The 27,749-nt window shown below is 35.4% G+C and overlaps 1 protein-coding gene across 1 annotated transcript in view; it reads right to left on the reverse strand.

The window, feature by feature from the left end:
- Window positions 1-27,749, reverse strand: part of LRP1B (LDL receptor related protein 1B) — a 2,172,360-nt gene that overhangs the window by 896,645 nt on the left and 1,247,966 nt on the right. The window contains 3 exon segments of the mRNA XM_020984719.1: window positions 11,020-11,142; window positions 20,354-20,437; window positions 20,440-20,542. Coding sequence (XP_020840378.1) covers window positions 11,020-11,142; window positions 20,354-20,437; window positions 20,440-20,542 — 310 coding nt within the window.

Here is a 27,749-nt window from a genome sequence, read left to right on the forward strand (position 1 = left end):
TATGCTGTTAAGGCACACTGTTTCAACCAGTTTTAAGGATGTTATACTAGAAGAAAAAACTCCATATATTAATATTATGTATATAAGCATGGTGGTGAAGAATGCTAGTAAGTTGGTAGAAACTTGGCTTTAAGCTGTTAAAAATATCTGTTTAAAAATATACTTGACAGAATAATTCCCACTGGTTCTTTCCTGCAAACCCAGCTACAAATTGGTTTCTCTAATCTCATATGATAAAATTAAATGCTGTAATATTACTCTTTGGTTCATTTTAAGAAGGATGCCCAGGCCTCCCATGTATTCATTCCTCTCCAGGTAGCAATCCTGACTTTTTGTTTGTATTTATATCACCAGTACTTAGCACAGTGCATAGGACACAGTAAGTGCTTAATAAATGCTTCTTGTCCTGACTAGATGTAGTTAAAATACATATCTGCCTAAACTATAACAGACTACTTTATCACATGCCTCTTATAATTAGCTTTACCAAATGAATTTAAAGTAGCATCCTAGCTACCTTCTCTCTATTTCTCATTGTACAAGAAATCTTGATGTAACCTGTTTCATATGGGAAAGAAATCCAGCTTCTATTTACCACTAATCGCAAACTATCTGAGATTAGAATTCTTCTTTAATCAGATAAATAAATAGCTTTCCATTCCCACTCCCCCTCCCCCACAGGCTGCAATCTCATTTTGGCATGGCCTTATTTTCAAAGCTCAATGTCAAAAAAAAAAAATCTGTAGGATTCAGTTCAGAGCCAACTAGTATCTATTCAGGGTTTTGTTGTTTTTTTCTCATATTTTTGGTTGTTGATTTTACATCAGCTCAATGAGGAAAATCTAAATAAGAGAAAAAATATATCTACAAGTCTTTCCAACATTATTTCTTTTTATTTTGCTTGGTCAGTTGTATGGCAAGGCTTTGTCACTATAGAAGTTACCTAGAATCTATCATTAGTGTCCAACAGATAATCAGAGACATTGCCAAGACGGGGGAGATTGGTATTAGTTCTACCATTCATTTACTATGTGACTTGAACAAGGCACTTAACCTATTTGTCCACATGTTTCCCATCTAGAAATGGGAATACTAGCACCTGTTACCTCTATAAATCAAAGGAAAATATGAAACTTTTAGAGAAAATAATACTATGTCAAAATAGAATAAATTACATAAAATCAATGTGAGAGGGTTTTTGTCTTATTTATTTATCTGTTTGTTTGTTTGTTTGTTTGTTTTGGGGAAAATTAATTTATTCCCTTACTCCCAGGATCTGAATGCTATGATCTAGACCCAAAGAGAAAATTTAGGATTAGTTCATTCCAGACACTTCATTTTTGTTTGTCTTTCCTTCATAGTAATACTCATTACATAGTATAATGCAGTGGAGAGCTTGACATAAATTTTTTTTAAATGACCCAGAGGGATTTTATTAAAATTATAACTAGATAATTTGGCTATTGGTAATTACAATAAAATTGCTGAAGTTCCACTTTTCTTTCTGCAATGTAGACTACTGGGTCTAAGTGTTATAAAATGGAGAGACTGATGAAACTGTGACCATTTGAAATGTCAATGTCACTAAGACAGGAATGTGGTGATGGTGGGCTGTGGGGAATGTCATTTGAATATTTGAATTAGTCAGGTTCTTTTCTCTGTTTTATTTGTTCTTATCCAAGGAAACAAAAAGAAGGTTTCACAAGCATGTTTATGTGAGTAGTGGTAGTAAATAAGGGAAAAGTGGAAATGGTGAAATACGAGGAAGAAAATTATAGTATACCCCCAAATTTCTCAAACTGCACCAAATATCAGCCCTTTTTTATGTGAAGTCATACAACCTGAAATCTATAAACATGTCAAAATTTTAAGAGACACCCCTTTTTTCTCTGTGAGAATGATAGAAATGGAGTTTGAGGGAAATGCATAGTGAGCATTAGTAATGTATTCATTTCGTTGCCTATGAGTACAAAGCTCATGTTGTGCCTTTCATTCTCACTGATCAGAAACACTGTCAAATAAAGCAGAAAGTGGATTCCTCTGAAGTGCTCAATGCAGATGCTGACCAAAACAACTTGGTTACCACAAAGAAAAAACACTATGCTATATAAATTTAGGAAAAATAGAGTTACAAAGAAGAATGTACCAGCTTGCATTCATTTTACAATGCTTGGTGAAACGAATCAGTAATCTACATGTGCTCCTCTTGTTTCTCATTTCTCTCTATGGTTTCATAGCACTGGGCTTACTTTATTTATACGTGATAAATATTGGAAGCAAATAATGTGAGGAAAAGAAATTCTGAAACTTTCATTGTCATTGGTTACACATTTAAAATGACAATAAATAACAAATCACCTAAGAACTGTTTTGACAAGCAATGACTTTCTATAGCACTTCTTTGACTACTTGCCGAAGGCTGCTTCTAAATGTATTTATAGCAAGATGTGCAATGGTGGTCTGGGTAATTTTGCACATATTCCAATTTTTTTTATGTCAGTGTTAAAACTGTTGGCCTGAATTTTTCCAAGTTTCAACTAGAAGGCTTTGCTAAGTGAGAATTCCATTTAAGACATTTATGACTCTGGATTCCAAGACACCAGTTAGTGTGTTTCATTTTGCTTTGTTTGGCAGGCATAGCAGGGAAGGAAACAATATGAAGCAGAGAACCAGAGGCAAGGTGAGAGAAATAAGTGATCCTGGAAATTACCACTGGGAAAGATACACTCATAGCCATCAGACTTCTAACTGATTGGCCATGCAGAGGGATAAAAATCAAAGGAAAAATTCATGGGGCTACATTTAACAAAGTGTGTGGTCCAGGATAAATCTGCCCCCATGCTCATCTACTTAAACCACCAAGAAATATTACTACATGGGTGAAATATAGTTTAAAAAAGAAAAAAAATAGGTAAATCAAGGGCTACTCTGGTCATAAACTAAGAGCATAAACATTGGGAACCACTGTACAGGAACGGAAGAAGTTCAAGGAGAACTAGTTATTTAATGAATTTGGACTTTAGTTTCATTTGAAAAATTAAGGAGTTGAACAAAAACCTCAAAGGACTGATTGAGCTCTAATATTCTATGATGTGAAGATTCTAAGATATCCTTTGTCCAGAGAAGAACAGAAGAGAATAACTAATCAAGATACTTCCTGTGATAAGAAGTTTTAGTAGGAAGCTTTCTTGTATCCCACTAATTTAGATACTTGTATGGTTGTATAATCTCACTCTTGTGGATACTCTTTCCACCAGTGCAAATCATAAGTCTTCCATACCTTTCTATAGTACATTTTATTGTTTCTGTCCTTCAAGAAATCCTCCATAGAAGATACAGCCAATTCACTTACTCTGGTTCATATGTTCATACATATATAGTGGAAGGGACCATGGTAGCCATCTAGTCCAATCCTTTCATTTTACCAGTTAGGAAACTGAAGGAGAGTGAGTTACCCAAGGTAAATAAGTGACTGAGTGACTTGAGCCTAGATTCAAATTCATTCTTTGATGAGCCCAAATCTATTACTCTTTCCACTAAGTCACTGACATTTCAATATCCCAACAGTAGCAAAAGAGCTCATTCAGTCTGTCATTCTTACTACATAACCTGTTCATTCCTTTTAATCAGATTTATATGTTCATGCCACTACTGTCGTGCAAACAATTATTAGTAATATGTTACATCCTACTAATACCACAGAAACACAGGATGTCAGTCAGGGAGTACTTTGAAGACCCCCAAACACTCTAACATATACCACGTGAGAAGTGGTCATTCAGTCTTTGCTTGAAGATCTCTGGTGGAGAATCTACTATTTCTTGGGGCAGCCAATTTTATTTTTGAAAAATTCTAATTTTTAGGAAGTATTTTTATGTATAGAATTTAAATGTCTTCACCTCAGTGGCTTCTAGTTTTTCTTTCTAAGATCAAGAAGAACAAATCTAATCTGTCTTCCAAATGACAGCTGTTCAAGTACTTCAAAACAGCTATCATGCCCCAGTCTAGACTTTTTACTCTATAAGCCAAACATCTGTAGTTTTTTCAGATGATCTTTATAAGGCACTACCCCAAAGTCCTACTCTAGCCTGCTTGTTCTTCTTTGGATGCTCTTTAACTAATCAATGGTCTTCTAGGGATGTGGTGCCTAGAATACAACATAATACTACAAGGGTGGTCTGATCAGGGCAGAACGACTTGACCTAATCAAAGAGAGATCATTACTCTTTTCTATTTTTCTCTCTTTATCTTATTAATTACCCTTTAGCTTTTTAATTCTGTCCTTTCCAGTCAGTTGTTTTGCTACTGGCAAAGAGAAAGATTCAGCGTGTATCCAGAGAATTGATTTTCTCCAATGCTAAATATGTTTCTATGTCAGCATTTTGATTGATTTCCCAAACTTCTGGTCAAACTCATTTTTAGGAAGTTCATAGGATACTTATATTATAATCTTCTCTTCTGTTTTTTTTTTCTATTCATCTTTCCCCACCTTCTCCTATTTCCCCACCAATATTTTATACTATGCTTTCCCCTTCAGGATCTTGAATTTTCTCAGAAGACTATTTTAGCAAGAAATCTACTCTATTCTTTGCCTTTCTCAGAATTTGTTTTCTCATCTGCAAAATGAAGGGGGTGGATTCAAGGGCTTCTGAGTTCTTTTAAAGCTATAAGATCTTACAATCCCTTTATCTATAGTTTATTTTGAATTCATTTATATATTTATATTTCACACCTTGCCCTCTCACCTAAAATTGAAAGACCACTACCTACCCCCAATGAATGTGAGCTGTCTGAAGGCAGGGATAAAGTAAAGCAGTGCCTACCATAGTACCTCACACATAGTTCAGCCTTCTGAATTCACCTCAAGCAATGATATTCTCTCTCCCTTTGCCTCAATATAATTAGAAATTACTTTTTGTTGCTTCTAACTTATCTTGGAAACTTTCAGCTCATTTGGAGGTTGAACATTCCTTACATGATTCTTACAGAACCATGCACGAGATACCATGTAACAATGAAAAGAGTAAAGTTTTTTTAGTCAGAGGATTTGGGTTTGAATCATTCTCTACCATTCACAATCACATTGCTTGTGTGTTGTTGCTGGTTCTTCATTTTCAAAGAGAACCAATGACATCATGGACTGATGTTGACTTGCCCATAAATTGAATTTAAGTGAGGAAGAGTTGCACAAAGTCATTAGCCTCACTCTTTCTTCCAGAGTTATCAAAGTTCAGGGCAGCACAAAAGTCAAGATGACCTGTGATGACCTGGGATGCAATGGACGATCTTAGTGTCCTCAGTGTCTGACCAAGCTTTAACTGCTTGACAGTGTCTGTTTGAGCTGCCTTTATGACCATTTGAATAAACAGTTCTCATCTGCCATTCTACCAGGAGAATCAACAAGCATTTATCATTTGCTTACTATGTCCCAGGTATTGGGAATAAAAAGAATGAATGAGGCAATTCTTGCCCTAAGAGGGATTCCACTTATTATGCTAGGGCAATATAACATGAACACAGCTGAGTAAATAAAAGGAATAGGCAAAGTAAGGGGCAGATAGGTGATACAGTGGATAGAGCACATGGCCTGGAGTAAGGAAGAACTGAGTTCAAATCTGGCCTCAGAAACTTACTAACTGTGTGACCCTGGGCAAGTCACTTGATCCTGTTGGCCTCAGTTTCCTCATCTCAAGAAGGAAATGGAAAACCATTCTGGTATCTTTGCCAAGGAAACCCTAAATAGGGTTATGAAGAGTCAGATGCAACTGAAATGACTGAAGAATAAAAATATGCAAAGTGAAAAGGGAACAATTTGGCAAGTGGATAACAATTGGAAGTAATTAAGGGAAGATCTCTCTAAGGAAAAGACACTTGAATTGAGCCTTTAAGTGAACTAAGATTCCAAGAGACAAGGGAAGGAGAGAGAATATTCTAGGTATGCCTGGCAATAGCCTGTTCAACAGAATGAAGGTATTAAATGGAATTTCCTATGCTGGGAAGAGGAAGTGGACCAGCTGGAAAGGAAAATAGTAGGTGTGAAAGACCAGTTAAGAAGCTTGTCTAGGCAAGAGTCTATGAGGACCTGAACAAGGGTAGGTGCTTACTTGTGATCATCCTGTGTACTATAAGGTGAGATGACCAAGTGTCCCCTTAAAATATGTTTATTTTGCTATAGTTTGCATGAGGAAACCAACCCTTCAAGCAACTTTAAACAACTTTTGCTGAAGAATCTTTGTTTGTCTCTTTGTAACCTCTTTAAGTATTCTGGTTTCATTTATAATTTTAAAAAAGGCAGTATTTATGTGGCTCATTTTCTCCAATAGTGTGTTAATTCATTGGTCATTGGGGGTAAAAAAAAAAGACATCCATTTATACCAATAGTTAAATAAATGTTTTAGCTGGTCTAAGAACCATGAGTTTCTTAGCTTCTTCTGGCTTATTTTTTCACCTCTACTCTGCCATAACAGCTGGGGTGAAAAAACTTATATTTTATAATTTTTTATTCTGTTTGCTTCATTGCCTACTATATACAATCACCTCCCCCCAAAAAAAAATTATCACTGTTGTCCAGTCTTCTAATAATTGGCTTCTCTGCCCTGAATTAGAAGACTACTCCAGAATTAGACGTATTTTATCTCTTACTGGACCAGTACCTGAAGCCTTTTTATTTTAGCAATCACATTCATTTGAATAAACATTTTTTCAAGTGTTCTTTATGTGTAAGAACTAGGTATTAGGAAGAAAAAGACAAAAATGAGATGGCCCTCATCTTTGAGGAGTTTATGTCTTCCTGGGGAGATACAACTTTACACAGATAAGTAAATATGAATTGAGGATGAAAAGAGAACTTATTTTTCAAAAGGAAAAAAGTCGCAGAGAAAGAAAAAAACTGAATAGATCAGAGATGGCTTCACAAAGGAGGGGGCTGTTGAGATGAGACTTAAAGGAAGATCAGAGTTATAGGAAGCAGAGGTGAGAAAGAAGTACATTTCAGGCATGGGGGACAGCTTGGGCAAATGTACACAAGTGGGACAGGTTAAAGTTTGTGAACAAGTAGAAGTATAATTTTTATGAAGGGAAGTAATATGAAATATAGCTGGAAAGAGAGGAAGAGTTCCATTATGGAGGCCCTTAAACGTCTGTCCAAAGAGTCTGCATTTGTAATGGAAGGTAGAGACAGGATGTTAAAAGTGCAGACCAATTGGTCTTCCAGGGTTAGAGTTCAATCCATAAAGTGTTAGCCTTTGCCTTGGTCACTTCTGGAAAAAGATGTAGAAACAGTGCTGAAAACTTGCTCCTATTGGATAACACAGGAAACCCTGGGTGGTCCTTTGATCTTTCTAGCAACCTTGCTGGAAAGATGGCTGTAGGACAGGCAGCTAGGTGATGCAGTGGATAGAGCATAGGCCCTGAAGTCAGGAGTACCTGAATTCAAATCCAGCCTCAGACCAAACACTTGACACTTACTAGCTGTGTGACCCTAGGCAAGTCACTTAACCCCAACTGCCTAAAAACAAACAAACAAAAAGATGGCTATAGGAAGATGATTAGGCCATTGAGCTAGGAGTAGAAGCCTGACCAGTTGAACTTAAAAAGGACAGACTATACGCTCTGGTATGATCCATCTTCCAATCTGCCAAGAATGTTGTGATTCTTTTTTTTTTTTTTTTGCTTTTTAGGCAATTGGGGTTAAGTGACTTGCCCAGGGTCACACAGCTAGTAAGTATCAAGTGTTGGGTCTGAGGCAGGATTTGAACTCAGGTCCTCCTGACTTCAGGGCTGGTGCTCTATCCACTACACCACCTAACTGCCCTGAATGTTGTGATTCTTGAAGCTTCTTCTTGGAGGGGTTAGGGGTAAGTGTGCAGTTCAATCTCTCCCCCATCCCCAAACCCCTTCATGGCTGATACCAGCACATGACAAAAGAGCACCTGTCTTGCCTATGTAATTCTGAGGCTGGGTTCTGGACCCTGGGCCCCTCTCTGACTGATTTTGTGTTCCTCCTCTAGATATAAGTGACTAAACAATAATCCTGAGAGGGATATATTTGGTCTTGGAACCAAACTTGTGAAATCAAGAGGTTGGAATCTTCTCAGCCCTTAGCCAGTGACAACTACACTTAAGGAAAAGCCCTCAGCAATTATAATAGTCTTCTTAGATATGATCATTGACAGCAGAAAGAGATCAACCCACATCTAGAATACAGGAGACATGAACCTTGATGCAGTTGTTAGACAATGCAGAGTGGAGTGAGGGTGAAATGGCTGCTCAGGTGTCCTATAAAAGGTTATTTGGGAAATATCAACCTCTTGGGAGATTGTCAGAGTTATTGTAAGTCTGGTAAAATTCAATTCATGCACATTTCAACACATCATCCTCATGATGTCATTGGTCTGCTTCAAGAACAAAAGACAAGAAGAATAACAGCAGTAAGTCTTGCTCATGAGAACTTAGGATTTTTTTTTAATATTTAGCATTTCTTATTTGTAGAAAAAAAACACAAATATGTCCTATTCCTGACCAATTATATGTATTGAGTATCTTTCTACACTCCTCTTTTTAGGGAAGACCCTATACATGAGGCAAACCTAAATTTTTTTTGAGCTATTTCCCTCGTCCCTCAGGGTTGGGGTTGAAAGAGCTTAACTTTTTCTCAAATGCTCTCCTGGGACTGACCAGTAATACATGCTTGGTACAGAGCTAGGAGCCCATTTAGAAGGAGAAGATAGGGCCATAGCCCTTCTGGGTCTAGGAGTGTGTGTGTGTGTGTGTGTGTGTGTGTGTGTGTGTGTGTGTGTGTGTGTGTGTGTGTATTAGTATGCCTCTATGCATTTACTTATAGTTTCCTAAGGTAATGGGGAATCAATAAAGTCTTTTGAGCAAGAGTGAAATGCTTAGACCTATATCTTTATCAAGATGATTTTGGCGCCTGTATAAAGGACTGATATGAAATAAAGAGACTAGAATAAGGAAATTCAATTAAGAAGCCATTGAAGTAGAATGGATGAGGAGTGTTGGGGGCCTATATATACTAAGGCGATAGAAAGAAGTTCATGTATGGAACAGATATAAAAAATGTCAAAGCTTACACTCCATCTGCATAACATTCAAGAAGCCCAGGGTCAACTCTGAACCACCTTCATTTCATTATGATGTATTGGAGTAAGAGTCTTAGAAAGATCTGATCACATTCAATTATTCCATTCTATAAATCCATAAACCTTGTTAAACCTGAGTTAAAATCCAGCCTTAGACACTTATTAGCTGTGTGATCCTGGGCAAGTCACTTAACTGTTTGCTTCAGTTTCTCATCCATAAAATGAGCCAGAGAAAGGAGTGGCAAACCACTGTAGTATCTTTGCCAAGAAAAACTCCAAATAGAGTCATGAAGAATCAGACACAGCCGACAAACAACAACAATATAAATCATAGCATCATAGGACCATAGCTGCTGAACTGTGAAGAACTTTAGAGGCTACTTTCTATGTATCCAATACGTTCAGGATACTGGTTTAAGCCTCCCAAGAAATACATAATACATCTAATATATGTTTCCTGCCTTCACAGAGCTTACAGGCTGCTAGATTTTTAAAACAAATAATGGAAAACTGATTATATTAGTGTAGATAATGACTAGAAGAATGCTAACTTTTCACAAATGGGTTTTGTGTTTCCTGGGAAATTGACCATAAATAAGACTTCTTTTCTAACTCCTATCTTTGGCAGTGACCTTTAAAGAGCACTAGAACCTAGATTTGCTACTAGCAGTGTTAACAAAATTGGGGAAAAATCCTTAATTTTTAAAAATAATTTTAAAGTATCTTTTAAAGTACCTAAGAATAGTCTTCCTGCGTATTCTTAGAATCCCTTGTTTCCTTCAAAATTCTTAAGAACCATCATCTACTTGATATCTTTGCTGATGCCTCATCTGCTAGTGTCCGACATCTCCTCACAAATTGACTACACATACACACACACACACACACACACACGCATACACACATACATACATACATATATATATACATACACACACATACTCACACACTGTATGTGTGTGTGTGTGTGTGTGTATGTGTTATTTTACCCCATTAGAATTTAAGCTCTCTGTGAGGGCAGGATATATTTTATTTTTATCTTTTTATCCCCAGTGCCTAGCACCATGCCTTATAAGGGTAGGTACTTAATACATTTTTGTTGTTTGACCAGTTGACTACAAGTCTTAATAAATATTAAATAAAATGTCAATAATATTTTTTGTTTGTTTTAATTTATTTATTTAATTTGGGCCAGGCAACTGGGATTAAGTGACTTGCCCAAGGTCACACAGCTAGTGAGTATCATGTGTCTCAGGCCACATTTGAACTCAGGTCCTCCTGACTCCAGTTCTTACACATAAAGAACACTTGAAAAAATGTTTATTCAAATGAATGTGATTGCTAAAATAAAAAGACTTCAGGTACTGGTCCAGTAAGAGATAAAATATGCCTAAGGTGGTCTATCTACTGCACCACCTAGCTGCCCCCTCCATTGTTTCTTAGTTAAATATTATTGACATTAGGGGCAGCTAGATGGTGCAGTAGATGGAGCACTAGCCCTGGATTCAGGAGGACCTGAGTTCAAATCTGACCTCAGACACTTAACATTTACTAGCTGTGTGACTGTGGGCAAGTCACTTAACCCAATTACCTAACAACAAAAAAGAAAGAAACAAACAATGAAAGAAAATCCACCCTACAGTATACCAGGATCTATTTATGCTATTTGTTTTTTTCCCCCGAGTCATATATTTATATACATTTTACTTGTATGTTGTAAATAATTACTAATTCGATGTCATAATTCACACTTCATTACCTTTCATCACAATTTATATGTGTGAACTTAAATTGAGCTAAATGATAAATTTCTCCAAAGCAATGCATCTCCATGATCCTCTAGATTTCCATTTCCAAGCTTCATTTTCAGTTCTCCTTTTTCTTCATAGTGCCATCACCTCAACTTTCACAGGAAACTTACATGTACATGTGGTTCCGTTCTCATCAAGAAGTTGATTATCTGCACAAGCACAAACTCGACCTCCAGGAATGGCTAAGCAAAGTGTTCCACAGCCACCGTTGTTTACTCGACAGGCATTATTACCTTCAAAGGAAACAGCAAGAAAAGCATTTAGAAATCTACAAAGTAAAGCCAGACAGCATGTTATTAGCCTCTGCTCATGAATGATCTGTAGACGATCATTAAAGTGGCTTCCAACACTGAAAGGATGGTTCTTTGAGATCAACAAATATATATGTATATGTATATGTATATGTATATGTATATGTATATGTATATGTATATGTATATGTATATGTATATGTATATGTATATGTATATGTATATGTATATGTATATGTATATGTATATGTATGTGTATGTGTATAAGCCTAAGTATACAAAGTGAAGATAAATAACAGTGACATTGTCATCATGTATGAATGTATGTATACATATGCATATTTGCATACTCACACACCAAGGGCATTAGTAACCCAAGAGGCACTATCAATCCCACCAATTGTTCACAATTCTATAGCTCATTTTATAAGATATAAATAAATAACAATTTTATTATACCAGCTTAGCCACTTAGACACTAAAATGAATTGCATTTAATTATTCAAAGACACGACAGAATAATACAAAACAGTTTTTAAATAATATTGACAGTTAAGATCCAAGTGAAAAAAAATTTACTAATGTGACAGGTTAGGTTAGTATATTGAATACCTTAGGGGCAGGATATGTCATACAGAGAATAATACAAGGGGAGGGGAAAAAAACCACATATCATAAAATTGTGCTGTGTACAATAAATATCTAAGTCAATTGCACAGATCATTATGGCATGGTCCTCAGATCAAAGTGAATGACCTAGAATAGATTAAGATCCATTTTTACTATTCTAAAAACTAAATTCAATTTGGCATGTTTACCCTCCAAAATAAAAAGCACACAATTAAAAGCTACATAAACTAATAATTCAGAGTAAGCTTTTAGCATCACTCTCTGAACTTTGGAGTAATTAAGCTTACTTCAGACTCTGCCTCCAAAAGCGACTGTCCCACCCCTCCTCTTTTAAAATTCTTTTCAGATATGGCCATATTTATTGCATGACTCTGGAATCAGAAATGTAATACATTACAGGACTGTCTGGCTGTAGGACTGTCTGGCTTTCTGTCTAGGCAATCTCACGTCATGTACAGGAATAAATCATATAGTTGCTAACGTTCAGGTTCTAGAAAATTAGAATTAATTCAAGAATATAGAGAGAACAAATATAAGGAATTTAGAAGAGTAAAAAGGAGGGAAAATATTGAAAACAATAGATTAGGATATGTTTCCATATATAAAAGAGGTATTAAATATTCAATTCTCAATTATAATGACACAAGTTAGCATACCACTCACTGCTAAGTATGAATTTAAAAATTTTAAGAAGATATTACTATTTCACAGACTTAAAAAATTTATTTCATATGTGAATAGCATGAATTGAAAAAGAAAAATTACCCTTGGCCCCATTATAATGTAACAGAGAAAACCTAAATTAACTATAACAGTATATATATTTTGTGATAATTGTTTGGGTCCTCCCTTTATATCTATTGAACTCTAATATGTTTTTTCAAACCTTTCTACTTGAAGCATGAAAATGTTCTTGTTAAAGCCAAAAATCATACTTTTTTCTTTCAGGTTTAACGTTAGCTTATGAAATATTCTACTTGATAAAACGATCATTATTGTCTCAAAAAACATGATTAGGTACGTATTTGTATGACCTTCTACAAAGGGAATTCCATAGGGCCATAGAGAGCTTATTTTAAAAATTGCTTAACTTACAAATTAAAACAAACATTACTGACATAAAGAAAAAAAGTATGACTAGTTAACAACAACAACAAAAGAGACGAATACATGACTAGGAAATAGAATAATTACATTAAATATGTTATGTACATATGTATGTATGTGTGTGTGTGTGTGTTTGTTTATCTATCTATTTATTTATTTATTTATACTTATATGTATATCAGAGCCTAGTCCAATTTGGGGTAAAATCATTGGGGAATAAATCTAGCGCTTGAAGGCATCTCAGAGATCATCAAGCCCAGTTCCCAGCTTTAACAGATAAGGAAACTGTGATGTGAAGGAACTTGTCCAAATGTCACCCAAGTTGTGAGTGTCAAAGGCAAAATTTCAACCCACATTCTCTGACTCTGAAGCCAATGTTCTTCCCACTATACCACAATGAGAATAAACTCATGCGTGGGAAAGAGCCACGAGAGTCCTAATTTTATGTAAAAGAGAAATAGAGAAAATGACAGCTATCCTTGTATCAATCTGCAAAGGTTTCTAAGTAAAAGGCAAGATTTTAGGGGAGACATTTAAATGAGGAGGAGGGAAATTTAGGGGTAGTAATAGGGAGAAATTGATGGTACTGCCTGAGAAAAGAACTACTGACAAAAGTGATAGGATTGGGAAAAATGACTTTCAATAAAAGGAAGAGATCCCTGATGCCTTGGCATTTACATATGCTTTATATACATTTATAAGATCTACTCCTAACCTTACCTACAGAATTTGTTTAAAGTATGCATTATAGCTTCTCAAAGAGCTGTAATAAAGTGAAGTAAAGACAACTGCCAATATATAATGGGCCCATACTAATATCTCAATCTTTCAAGAGGCTCTGCAATTTAACTTTTCTGTCAAATGTAACCTTTACATTTCCTCTAAATTATGGGAAAAGAAAAGAAAAGGGCAGTGTAACATAAACCAGTAGCATGAGAAATCTGGGTACTTCTTTCTCTCCATCTTCACAAAAATGGCCATAACCTTTTCTCCAAGGTGAGCAAGGATCCTTCTCGCCACATATCCACTTGATTGTCCAATCAGAGACTTGCTCATATACAGCTCTCAGTCTCCAGATCTGTCATTAAGCACAAATACCTAAAGGCCTTTAAAACTACTAAAAATTGGTCAAAAAAATGCATAGAGAAATCATTGCTATTATGTCTCAGAAATTAACTGGGTTTCAAACAAAACTTGCTTTTCTGACTTTTATACTGATGGTGAAATCGAAGCCCAACAAAGTTACTGTCAGTCAAACTCAATTCATTGGAAGACTCTTTGAGGTAATTTCAAATAAAAGACCTCATCTGGAAAATGCATTGCTTGCCTCACCCATCTCCAGTAAAATAAATCGGTATAAATTAAGTGAAATATACTGCAAAACAAGTTTGCCTGCCTCATTTCTGAATTCTTTTAGAGAAAAAAAAACTAAGGCTTTAGTGTACAGGCTTTCAATCTACAGAGCAACATATATAAGACAGATTAAATAGTACCCTATTAAGACTTATGCTGGCCTAGAATATAGGCATCATATATTATGAACATATTTTTACAAAAAACAACTAAATGCTCAAACACAGGCTAGTCTATCCATCCTAACAAACATTACATTAACACCAAAGTAAAGATTAAGAAGAATGTGGAGGCAGAGATTACAGCTAGAATTAGAGGGCAGGGGTAAAGTAGTTCAACTATACTGCTTCTGTCAGTAGATGTTTGTGCTTTGCATACAGTTGTGATTAAAAGGGATTGGTCTCAGAGACTCCTAACTGCTGTTTGGTTCAAACTGACCTTACTGCTTCCCATACTTTGCATTCAATTTACTGTTGTTATGCCTTTGTACTTGCTGTCCCTCATTTCTGTATGGATTCTGTTTCACCTTTACTTCATAATATCCCATAATACCACCCCTTAATGTCCTTCAAAACTCAGCTCGAGCACCACCTTCTACATAAAGCCTTTCATGATTTATCTGTTCTTCCCCTCTCAGGTTCTAGGCTTCCCTGAAGAATCACCTTGTATCTATTTTGTATTTATCTTGTGTTTACCTGTATATATCGTCTTCCCCCAAACCACTTCTCATAGAATGAATACTCCCTGAAGGCAGGAAGTGTTTACTTTTGTCTTTGTAATCCCTGTTTCTAACAGAGTAGGTATTTAATAAATGCTTATTGATTGATCCATAGGCCCAGGAAACATGGATGCCTCTTCAGAAACCTGAAAGTGGAGGTGAAAGGCAACTATGTCTCATCCTCATTTGAACTGCCAACTGTAGAACACAAAGCCAATCCACCTCCTTATATACAAATTTGGAACTTCCTTCCACAAAATTAAAAGAAAGTTATCTTAATTCTGTGCCTTGGAGAATCTGCTTTATACTTGGTAAAATGGATACTAGAGTAGGGATCAGGTAAGTTCATGTTATTCTGTAAACAATGAAGCTGTTATAGTTAATGCTACAGTTCTATAACTATGTTATCATTAATAAATCATGACTGCAGAAAACTGAGTCCAAATGACACATATACAGCGAGCTGAACATTATGTAAAGAAGATTATAGTTTATAATTATAGATTGTATATTAAAGTTGCATTCTATTAAAGTATTAGCTTTAATAATTGAAAATATTTAGCATAGAGAAGACTCAGGATCATCTTTCAAATATGTGGAATGTTCAGATTATTATATCATAAAGAACTTATATTGTCTGATGCCAGAAAGTTGAAAAAGGATAAACAGGTGAAACTGGACCCTGCAAATTCAGTTCGACATAAGGTAACATTAAAAAAAATAGAATGTGCTGCCTTATGGAATGGTGAGAACCATTCCTAAAAGGAAATCAAGAAGCTAGGTAACTGCTTGTAGATGGCATAGTTGATTGGGCTACAACTCAAAATCTATAATTCTCTGGTTCCATATATTTAATTTAGTATAACTCTAATAGAATAAGTTCTGGGAAATTCTAGTTCACATTAGTGAAGAGGTAACATATATCACCCATGATCCCTTCAGCTACTTGTCTGAAAAAAAAGGTATGATCATTAACTGTTAGAAGCGAGGCACCTAGGTAGCACAATGCATAATAATGCTATAATTGGAGTTGGAAAGAACCAAGCTGAAAACTTGCCTTAGGTACTTACTAGCTCTGTGACCTGGGCAAGTCACTCAATCTCTCTCAGACTCAGTACCCTCCTCTGTAAAATGGGGATAATAATAGCACCCACCTCACAAGGTCGTTGTGAGCATCAAATGAAAGAGTTCTGCAGAGTTCTACAGAGCTGACAGTGTTATATAAATGCCAGATATTATTATTATTATTATTATTATTATTAGTGTTATTATCAAAGCCATCATATTAATGATGATAATAATAATAGTAATCAAAAAAGGAGGGGGAGTTTTCTTGGGCATCTTGTTTCCTTTCATAGTTTTTTGTAGGTAAACGTTATATTCTCATTTTCTTTTCTTTAAATTTTAAAATAGTTGTCCTTTTCTGTCTATAGTTATTACTAAATAATTGTTGAGGAAAGGGAATGTATTGTGTTCTTCTGGCTTTGTAAATTCATAATAGCTACAATAGTAACATGGATATATTAGTTAAGATTTTTTAATGATGTTAATCTGAAAGATAGGAAATTAAAAGAGAAAGAATATAGCTTTGGTTAATAATGTGCTAAAACTTCATTTTTATCAGCCAACCTTAATCAGTGGACTGGATGCCAAGATGTTACCAGGATTTTTTAAAAAAGGACAATGACAAGTATTTCCATCTTCCACTGCATTCTTTAATTCTTTGGAATTTCCCTAGAACATTGTGTCTAGGTTTGGATAATTAATTTTAAGAAGGTCATGGAAAAACTGAAAGGGCCCAGAAAAGCACAATAATTATCAAGGTAAGAAACAAAAGTCCTATGAAGGAAGGTTAGATGAATTTGAAGTTTCATGCTCTAGAAAAGGAAAGGGGGGAAGATAACTCATTTTAATTAAGTTACTGGGATAATTATTTTATTTTGAATGAAAAGAAAGACAAAAAGGAGAAAAAATAAAGGGAGGAAGGATTAAAAAAAGTATAGAAAAAAGAGAAAGGAAGAAAGAAAAGAGAAAAAAGAAAGAAAGGGAAGAAGGAAAGAAGAAGGAAAGAGGAAGCATTGTAACAAATATGCATATTTAACCAAAGTAAATTCTCTTATTGGCCAAGTTAGTTGAGTTTTCAAGAACTCTGAAGCTTTATAAATATGTGATTACCTTATCAATCTTTTAATAAAAAAACTTAAGATTTTTAAAAGTATATGACTAAAATACATGAATATCTATCTGTCTATCTATCTATCTATCTATCTATCTATCATTTATCTGTTTATTTATTGAGTACCAATGGGAAAAGGGGTGGCATTATACATATTACATAGTTCATCAGGAATAACAAAAATTCTTACATACTTTGAGGTTCATATTCAAGTAATACCATTTTGTCCTTAGGAAATATATTTCATAAGCAATAAGTAGGAAAATTTTATTTGTCACAGAGTTAACAATATATACATCTTTTTTTGGAGTCTAATGTTCAATGAATGTTAAATAATAGAAATAAGATTAATGTCAACAACTCCAACAATAATAATGTCAAAGTGAGTTCAACAAACACTCTTGAATGTAAGGACTAAATCATAAACATTTTATTTGGATCAATGCAGATAGCCAAACTGGATAGACAATTTAGGTCCATTTTAAATATATATATACATATATATGTGTGTGTGTGTGTGTGTGTGTATACATATATATGTGTGCATATATGTATATATGTGTATGTGTGTGCGTGTGTGTGTACATATATAAAACTATTGATTCTGGTCCAATTAATGTTATACTGCAGTCTGGCAGAAACTAGACATAGACCAACTCCTCACATCATATCCCAAGACAAGGTAAAATGGATAAATAATTTAGACACAGGGAGTGACAGCATAAGTAAATTAGGGGATCATGGGAAAATGTACCTTTCAGATCAGTAAATAAGGGAAGAGTTTTTGAACAAGCAAGAGATAGAGAGAATTGCAAAAAGCAAAATAGATAATTTTGATTCTATCAAATTAAAAAGCTGTTGCCCAAACAAAAAAAAATGCTGCCAAAATTAGAAGGAAAATAGGAAACTGGGGGAAAATTTTTGCAGCAAGTGTCTGTGATAGGGGCCTCTATCTTCAAATGTATAGGGAACTGAGCCAAATTTATGAAAATTTATGTTTTCATAATTTGGCTCAGTTCCCTATTTGAGGATAGCCATTCACCAGCTGATACATGGTCAAAGATATGAACAGGTAGTTTTCAGAAGAAATCAAAGCTATCAATAGTCACATAAAAATGCTCTAAATCACTACTGATTAGAGAAACACAAATTAAAACAACTCTGAGATACCACCTCATACCTGTAAGATTGGCTAACGAGACGAAAAAGGAAAATGACAAATGCTGGAGGGCATGTGTAAAAATTGAGACACTACTGAACTGTTGGTAGAATTGTGACTAATCCAACCATTCTGAAGAACAATTTGGAAACATGCCCAACATCTTTAAAACTGTGGATGCCCTTTGATCCTGTAATACCACTTCTAGGTCTGTATTCCAAATAGATCAAAGAAAAGGGGAAAATATTTATTTGTACAAAAATTTATTTGTACAGTGTGTGTGTGTGTGTGTGTGTGTGTGTGTGTGTGTGTGTGTGTGTGTGGCTGGCTGGCAGTAAAGTACTGGAAATCAAAGGGATGTCCATCAACTGGGGAATGGCTGAACAAGTTATGGTATTTTGTGATGGAAAAAACAAGCAGGATGGTCTCAGAAAAACCTGTGAAGAACTATGAACTCATGCAAAATGAAATGGCAACCAGGAGAACATTGTACACAGCAGTAGTAACATTATAAGGATGACCAATGGTGAAAGACTTAGCTATTCTGATCAAGACAAAGATCCAAGACATTTCCAAAGAACCCAAAGGACACAGAAAAAATTCTATCCACTCTAAAGAGAAAATTAATGAACTCTGAATGCAGATTTAAGCATGCTTTCTTACTTTCTTTATCTTTATTATATTGTTTATGTTTTTCTTGTTGCAATGTGGCAATATACAAATATATTTTTTATTACCTCATATATATAATCAAAATCAAATTACTTACCTTCTCATGGAGGGATAAAGATGGGAGAGAGGGAAAGAATTTGTCACTCAAAAATTTTTAAAACATTAATGTTGTTTCTACATGTAATTGAGAAAGATTTAATGACATAAAAATAATTTTAAAATAAATTTAAATATGCTATATTTAATTCTTACTACACTAGTTGCTATTTCACATTTCTATTTTTAGAATTATTTTTGCATCCTACAAAGATGATTTTTTTAATAAGAAAAAAGTTATGATGGCCCTAAACATATTTTCCTTTAGATCTGGTTTGTCTAAAATATTCTTTAAAAATATTATTAGACAATTCCCTGTTGATAATATATGTGAGAGGAGTCTTGGAACATAATTTATTTTTTCCCAAATTTATTGAAATTTATGCTACTAAATTGGTAGGAGTAATTATATTTTTCAAAAGGAGTAACTAATTAGGTAAGAAAAAAAGAAAAGAAAACATATGCTATATAATGTAATCAAAGTATTCTTCTTTTGGGATACCTAGTTCATAGTGATGTTATTTATGTGTGGCCTAATACATAACTACTAGTTTATGAAGATAAAATATATAAGAAAATGATTTAATTTTTTAGGGAACAACATTAGATAAGTTATTATTTGTCTTTGACATCAGTTTGAGGTAGCATTAGGTTCTTTTAAAGTAATCAGCAAAGAAGCTAATCAGATAAATGAATGGTGAAACACCATTAAGATTCTCATTTCTGTTTAAAACATTCTACTTTAGATTTCCTTCAAATGTCTATTTCTTTTCCAATAATTTTCCTTTTCCCTTAAAAAAAGTTTTCCTTACTAGAAAGCTTTTAGCTCTTATCCTCTTGAAAAGCTTAAGAGGATTATTTCATGATAGGAAGAGTTTTCTTTTTCAGGTAAAAATGATATCAAAAAAGAAGGTATGGGAGAAAACATCACAACTTCATTCAAATATAATACCCTAAGCCATTTAGTCACTCTGACTATTTAAAATAATACATAATGGTTTTATGGTGATATTTGATTGATTTGGAATGAGCCAAACACTTTTTATCATAAGATTTCAGCAGTATTTTCAAACTTAAGCTTTTCTATAACTACTGCAAAATATAATTCTGAATGAAAGTCAGAAGTGTTATCGAAAGTATTGGTTTAAGGTCAGTTAGATGGAGGAGTGGGTAGAGCACTGGCCCTGGATTTAGGTAGACCTGAGTTTGGCTGTGTGACCCTGGGCAAGTCACCTCACCCCATGCCTTGACAAAAAAAAAAAGTTTGTTTATTCCCCCATACCTTGTTGTTTCCGAGGATCATATATCTGAAGCCCAAACAAAGGTGGTCTTTCCTGTCTCAGCAGTGTGACTTCACTGGTCATCAATCTAGTTGGAAGATCGAGCCATTCATGTAGTCAGTCCAAAATACATAATTCCCATGATGTGACAGTCCAAAGGGATGGTTCAGTTCTTTCCCACTATAGACGACCTACAATGTAGTAAGAAAGAAAGAAAAAGGAGATCAGATCTTTCAGGTTTGGGCAGCTGCTTGGGTAAAGACAATAGTCAAACATGTAATAGTTCATAGTAAATACATTTTCATCAATATGTTATTTCATCAATTTCCAAAAATGCTCTTTAGAACTAATTTTATTTATGAACATACCTATTTATTGCACAAGACACTAAGTATTTAAGGAGTAACTGAGTATTAAAATTCCTGGTTTATGCTTATTTTTCTCTTACCAATGTTGTATCACTTTTAAATGTGCTTTATTGGTAATAGCAATATCTCACCTTTGAATAGCCCTTTACAAACAGTTTATTTCATAGCGACCCTGTGAAGTATTTGGAGGAAATGCTATTATTCCCATTTTTGCAGACAAGGAAATTGACACTTAGAGCACCTTGTTCAAGATCATACAACTGGTCAATATCAAAGTAGAAACTTGAATTCATGATTTCTGAATCTAAGTCCAGTGTTTCTTTCACTGCACCATGGTGATTACAACTTCAGCCTTTTCTCTGGGCCTAAAGTGATTCTGATGCAATGAAGGGAGAAGGCATGAATGCTCCAACTCCTTCCACAGCTACCATTAAAAACTCTGTTTGAAAGAAGCCATCCACAGTCAAATTGCCATTTCACCTAAACCTAAGTATGTTTTCTTTGTGATGTGCTTCCTGAATTACTCTATGTTCATTGTTCTCCAATCCCACTCCCAGCCCTATAGTATTTAGGCTTACAAATTCCTGAATTTCTATCTGCACTTTGGATTTATTTATGAAATTAATTCTAGCCTGACTTACTACAATATTCTGTTTTCCTTTTCAGAATTTGACTTGGTTCACACCCTTTTCACCAGAAACATTCTCTTCTTTGCTCTGTATTAATTGCCCCTACTCACAAAAGTAAGTGAACTCCATCACAGCTCTATGATTGCTAAAAATCATATTTCTTGACTTATTCTCCTGTCTCTTCCCCTTATATTCCCCCAACACATCATGTGGAAGAAAACAAATTGTATAACTGGCATCATTAGGGAGCAATAATGAGTGAAGGGCAACAAAGCCTCCCTACCCCATGCCTATGTAATTGAGGCAGATAGATTGCAAATGGATAGAGTGCTGGGCCTGAAGTCAGAGCTGAGTTCAAATCCAGCCTCAGATACTAGCTATGTGACCCTGGGCAAATTACTTAACAATGTTTGCCTCAGTTTCCTCATCTGTAAAATGAACTAAAGAAGGAAATGGTAAACTGCTCCAGTAACTTTGTTAAGTGTGAACACGAGCTCGTAATCACTATAACATATGTCAGAACTTTTTTCATCAGGGAGCAGGACAGTGGAGTTACATGACAACAAGCTAATTAGAAGGATTTCTGAGGCTCAGAGCTGCTTGACATACCAGTGATCCTTTGTGAAGTGAAATTTAGATGAAGTTGGAGATGGCTACAGAGGCCGAACCAGCCTTAAATGACTTGAGGATGGCCTGGAGCAGCAACTGCAGACAAATACCTTACTCCCTGGCATATCATGTCTTCTCTCTTAAATCTTCTCTCCCCCCTCTGAAAGCCTCTAGAAATGATAATCTTACCCCTCTGTTCTCTCCTTTGAGCAGCTGAAGAACTCTCTCTACCTTTCTGCCTTCTTGTAGGATCTTCTCTCCCCTCCAAGACTTTTCTCAGACAGTAAACATTTAATTGGTATATTAGACTCTGTTTCATTTCAGGTTCCTTTATGGGCCTGGGGGTCATTTGGTAACACAATAAAACCTCAAATGGGGTCATGAAGATTCAGACAAAACTGAAAAATTACTGAACAACAGTGGTGGTGGTGGTGGTGGTGGTAGTAGTAATAGTAGTAGTAGTAGTTGCTGTGACTGAAGCAATTAAACTTACGTATTCAACTAAATAGCATAGTTCAGTAGGCATGGTTATGGAAAAGACACTGAGAACTGAGGAAAAGATAATGATTCTTAAGTGTGTTTTTTGTCCCCTAATTGTGTGTGTGTGTGTGTGTGTGTGTGTGTGTGAAGGTAGATGGACAGATCAAAATTTTTGTAATGGGTGCTTCTCTTATTTGTGAGAGAAATTATTTTAAGATAGGCACTTTTCCCTTCCATGAAAAGAATCCATATGTTTAGTGCCATAATGTGACTGAAGAGGGGATTTAAGGTCATGTTTTGCTTCTTTTCTGAAGGAAGAATGCAATTAGAATCCTCTATGTATATATTTTTAATTTTTATGGTGAAAATGCACACTTTATTATAGCAGCCCTTAGGTGAGAGACACATGAGGTGAAAGCACATGTCCTGAAAATAGAGTACATTTACTGTAATGCCATAATCTTATAAAAGTCCCAAGTAATGGAAAAACAAAGAAATTATAGTCAGGAAATTTTAGAGTGAAAGAACTCAGTGAAAGTCTCCTTGCCTACTCCCATTCCCTAAATTTTATACTGTCACAAGTTCTTTGTCAATAATACATAAAACAGCTAGAACAGAACACACACACACTCTCTCTCTCTCTCTCACACACACACACACACACACACACACACACACACACACACTATTCTGAAATAAGAAAGGTTAGAACAACCAGGCTTTGTTTTGTTTTGTTTTGAAAGAGTTGTTACTGTTGATTTCAAATCAATAAAGAATATAATTTTTCAATCTTACAAGAACTTAACTTTCAATGGTAATATCATTTTACCGATCGGTTTAAGGCAAGCCACATCTACAAAAGTTGAAATGATGAAGTGGCTAGTTACTCTAAGCTACATTTTAAGTAGTAAATCTTAATTTTGCTGAAATTGCTTGATTAATGCAGTCCCACTCAGCCTGAAGTGATTCTGAGCTCTGAATTCCAGGTTCCCTGAAGCTAATTGAAGAGGTTTAAATAGTTTAACCTGGGCTAGGTTTGATTTGATTAATTCCATACAAAAAGAGTAAACAGAGAAACAACTGGAATGCCTTCCCACCTCCCAAAACAGCAGGAAATTATCCCTGGAAGTGGCACCAGAAATTTATTGCAAGCAGCGGGAAAGGCGTTAGGTATGGGGGAGGTTTCAGTTGCCCTATCTACAAGTAAGATTAGTGCCACAGGCTTTCCTCACTTTCTCCCTTTCCCTACGTACCATCCCCTTCTATCTATTCATTATCTACTGTACTTTAAAACTCAACTCAAATACTACCTCTTAGATGAAGCTTTCTCTGATCTCCTTTCCCTTACCAAAACTTCACTTTTAAGAACTAACAACCTTTTTGTCCTCGTACTTTCACAAAGTGAAATTTATATCTTTTTATATACACTTAGCATGTATTAATTTGTACTATAATTATTTGTGTATTTGTCATATATCCCCTCCTAGATTATATGGTTTATGAAGTCAGGGATTTATGTTTTATCTCAATTTAATAGCTTCCCTAGTCCCAGTTATCTAATCTAGTGTTCTGCAAGTCACTACTACTAAACATTTCTCAAATTGAACAAGTTCCTCCACTTTTTCTCCTCTCACACTCTTCTTAACCCTTAGCAACCTGGCTTCTAAGCTTATCATTCTACAGAAACTGTTCTTTTCTGAGTTACTCTTAATTACCAAACTCAATGGCCTTTTCTTAATTCTCATGTTTTTGACCATTCTGCAGCCTTGGGCATTGTTGAGCACCTTCTTCTTGCTACTCCCTTCTCCCTAGATTTTTGGAATACCACTCTCTCTGGTTCTCCTACCTATCTGACCACTCCTTTTAAGTCTACTTTGCTGGATCCCCTTCAAGGTCATGCCATCTAACCCTAAGTTCCCTTAGGGATCTGTTGAGGGCCCTCTTCTCTCACTAAATTACTTTGCTTGGTAATCTCTATGCTGATGATTCTCAAATCTACCTCTCCTGCCCAACCACATCTCTAGGTAACTTTCCAAAATCTCAAACCAGATGTTCACTAGACATCTTAAACTCAACACATTCACAGTTGAGCTTGTTATCTTTCCTCCTAAACCCTCCATCCTTCTAAATGTCCCTGTTGCACCATCATCCTCCAGGTTCCCAAGGCTGGCAACTTAGGCTATTCACTATCTCTTATTGCAATAACTCATCTTTTGCCAAGGCTTCTGGATTTCTCCTTTGTAACAGCTCTCAAATATACCTCCTTTTCACTTCTGACACTGTGACCACTCTAGTGCACGCCCTCATCATCTCATGCCTGGAGTATTGCAATAGCCTTTTGGTGGGGTCTGACTTCCCCAAGTTTTTCCCCATTAGAATCCACCCTTCATTTGGCCATGTGCATCTGTAATCATGACTACTTCAGTCCCTGCCCCTCTACACACACACACACACACACACACACACACACAGGCTCAATAAATTCTAGTAGCTCCAGTATCAAATAAAAATTTTTGTTTGGCATTCAAAGCCCTTTGTAACTGAATCCCTCCACACACACCCCCCCCACACATACATACACATACCCTTTCCAGTCTTCTTATCCCTTATTCCCTGCCATGAACTCTTTGATCCAAGGACACTAACATCCTTGGTGTTTCACAAATCAGATACTCCATCTCAGCTCTGGGCATTTTCTCTGGCTCTCTTCCATGCCTGGAATGCTTTCTTTCCTCATCTCTGCCTCCTGGATACTTTGGTTTCCTTCAAGCCTTAACAAAAATCCCATCTTCTACAGTATTGGTATTAAACTCAAACAGGAATGGAGGCCAATAAATCATAAGTAAGAATCCCTTCAGGGTGCATATTGACTTAGAAAACCACATAGTATTATCCATGTTTTATTGTATTTTTAAAAAATATTTACCAATTGCATTTCAATCTGGTTCAGATTACACTGGACAGTGTTGTAGGCTGAGTACCATTCATTGCCCATCTCTGTTTTACAGGAAGTCTTTCTCTTAACTTCTTAATTCTATGCCTTCTGTGATTTATTTCCTATTTATCTTATACATAGCTTGTTTTTGTATATGTGTTTGCTTGTCCTCTCCCCCATTATACTGTAAGTCGCTTAAGGTCAGGGACTGTTTCTCCCCAGTTTAGCACTGAATCTGGCACAAAGTGTTTAATAAGTGCTTTTTTATAAATTCTTAATAAATACTGACTGTATTGAATGTAGCCCCAAACAGGAGTTGAGTTATCTTAGAGAGAGGGTTTATCAACTTAGTTCTTGGTAAGTCTCAATATATGTGGATAGGCAGAGAAGATATGCCTCAATAAGAAGAAATCCTGGTGGGATCACCTAGAACAGTAATCTCTTTTGGTAAGGATTCCTGGTCCTCAATCAGACCAAAAAAGAAACTTTTATTCTTCTGTTATGTGTATCAAAATTTCCAAAAGAGAGCTATAGATATTTTAAAGGACTGAAAGAGATCACAGGTTAGGAGAAAACATCAGTTGAAGACATCTTTGGACACAACTGATAAGAAAGTGGGATTGTGGCTAAGAATGAATTTTGTGAGACTTATATGCAGCTAGACTTCTTGGGAACTTCCAATGGAAGAAACTGCCATGAAAAGAGTCCTCATACTGAGAAGGTAAGCGGTACTAGGAACTATTCACTGTGGGGCTTTAGAACTTTGTAATATGCTCATTTTAGAATAACATTTATTTTTTAAATTTTTTTCTAATAAACTTTTATTTTAATATATTTCAATTAGCACAGTTATAAGGGTGAGTTGCTATTGGTCAACTGGGCTATCCAATGAAAGGATATTTTAATTCTAACTATGTACCATCACCCACTCCCCAACTCAGTGGATAGAATCAGAGTTATTAATGTGCTTGAGTCAAAATATTCCCACAGGTAACCTGGGTTCTTCATAGAAAAAGCATCTCTGACACATGGAGTGGATCTTCCCTTTATTCATCTGTAGACACTTGTGCAACTGGAAGATTTATGTATACTTCTGAACTAGTCAATAATTCATTTAGGTTTTTACCAAATGTAAATTAATGATGGGAGAAGAGAGGAAGAATTTCCACTGAAAACTAACAGCCTGTATTAAAGAAAATATCACTCTCCTTGCTGAGGCTCCTGTAACAAAATTTCTGTTACTTGGATCATGAGTTGCAACACGGCATTAGTTCCGATACAAGAACATGATTTACTAGTGAAAAGTGGATGAACAGCAGTGCTTGATTATAATATTAATTGTATTAATGTATTTCATTAAAATTTCAAAAGCAAAAAAGGAAGTTGGGATGTGGCAAAATTAATACAAGTTTTTCATCTGAGCCAGTCAAATCCTGTTACCTGAGAACCAGGAATAAAAATGAGTTCTATCTCTAAACAGAAGATGAAGGATATTTCTGGATAATTAAGACCCCAAATACCTATATTTGCCTCAGTTAACTTCTGAGTAGTGACAAAAGTCTTGCCCTGCAAGACTTATCTGATACTTGCCAATCTAGTTCAATCTGAATGTGTAGATCAGCTCAGGAGACATTTACCAAAGTGCTATGCTATAGTATAACCAAAGTTATTAAACAAGCATTTATTGAGTGACTTCTATATGTACAGCACTGTATAGCTATTACTATACTTCTGTGTGAAATAAGCATTTGTACCTCAAAGTATTATTAAAATAAAACAATGACTAAAACTGACTTGACTAATTAATGGAGTTCCAACATGCAAACAAGATGTCATGGAGTTATAAAAGGGTTGAGAAATGGGAAACAAATTGTAGAGAATCTTAGTAATTTATAATGTAATTCACATAACATTATTTAGATGGAAGATGGTGCCTGTCTATGGTGCTATATGGGATTAAGGTGTTAAAATGAGAACACAGGATTGATTTTGTGCCTGTTTGTTTTACCCTCGCTTCTTACCCCCAATCCTGCAATGATCATTTTAGCCACCCTTCTAACCAAGTGAGAGTCAAGCTTTTCATCTAACATTAAATGAACCACCTTTTGGCTCAATAGGCAATCACCCTACCAGGAAAGGTAAGAGAAAACCTCCATTTAAGCCAGTTGGCCAAGATCTCAGCACATTTATGCCACAAGTTAGTTTGTACTCCTATGTTAAACCCTTTCATTAGGACTTTAGCCTTGACAGCATTATGTTCTCTATTTGAACAAATGCTCCATAATTACTTTGTATTTTGATGTGGGTTAAAATGCCAGCTGTAAATGCTGAAGATCTTTGAGTATACAGTTGAGTGGCTCAGTCATAGCATATTTCC

Source organism: Phascolarctos cinereus, unplaced genomic scaffold (genome assembly GCF_003287225.1).
Source record: "Phascolarctos cinereus isolate Bilbo 61053 unplaced genomic scaffold, phaCin_HiC Scaffold_726;HRSCAF=1367, whole genome shotgun sequence".
NCBI lineage: Eukaryota > Metazoa > Chordata > Mammalia > Diprotodontia > Phascolarctidae > Phascolarctos > Phascolarctos cinereus.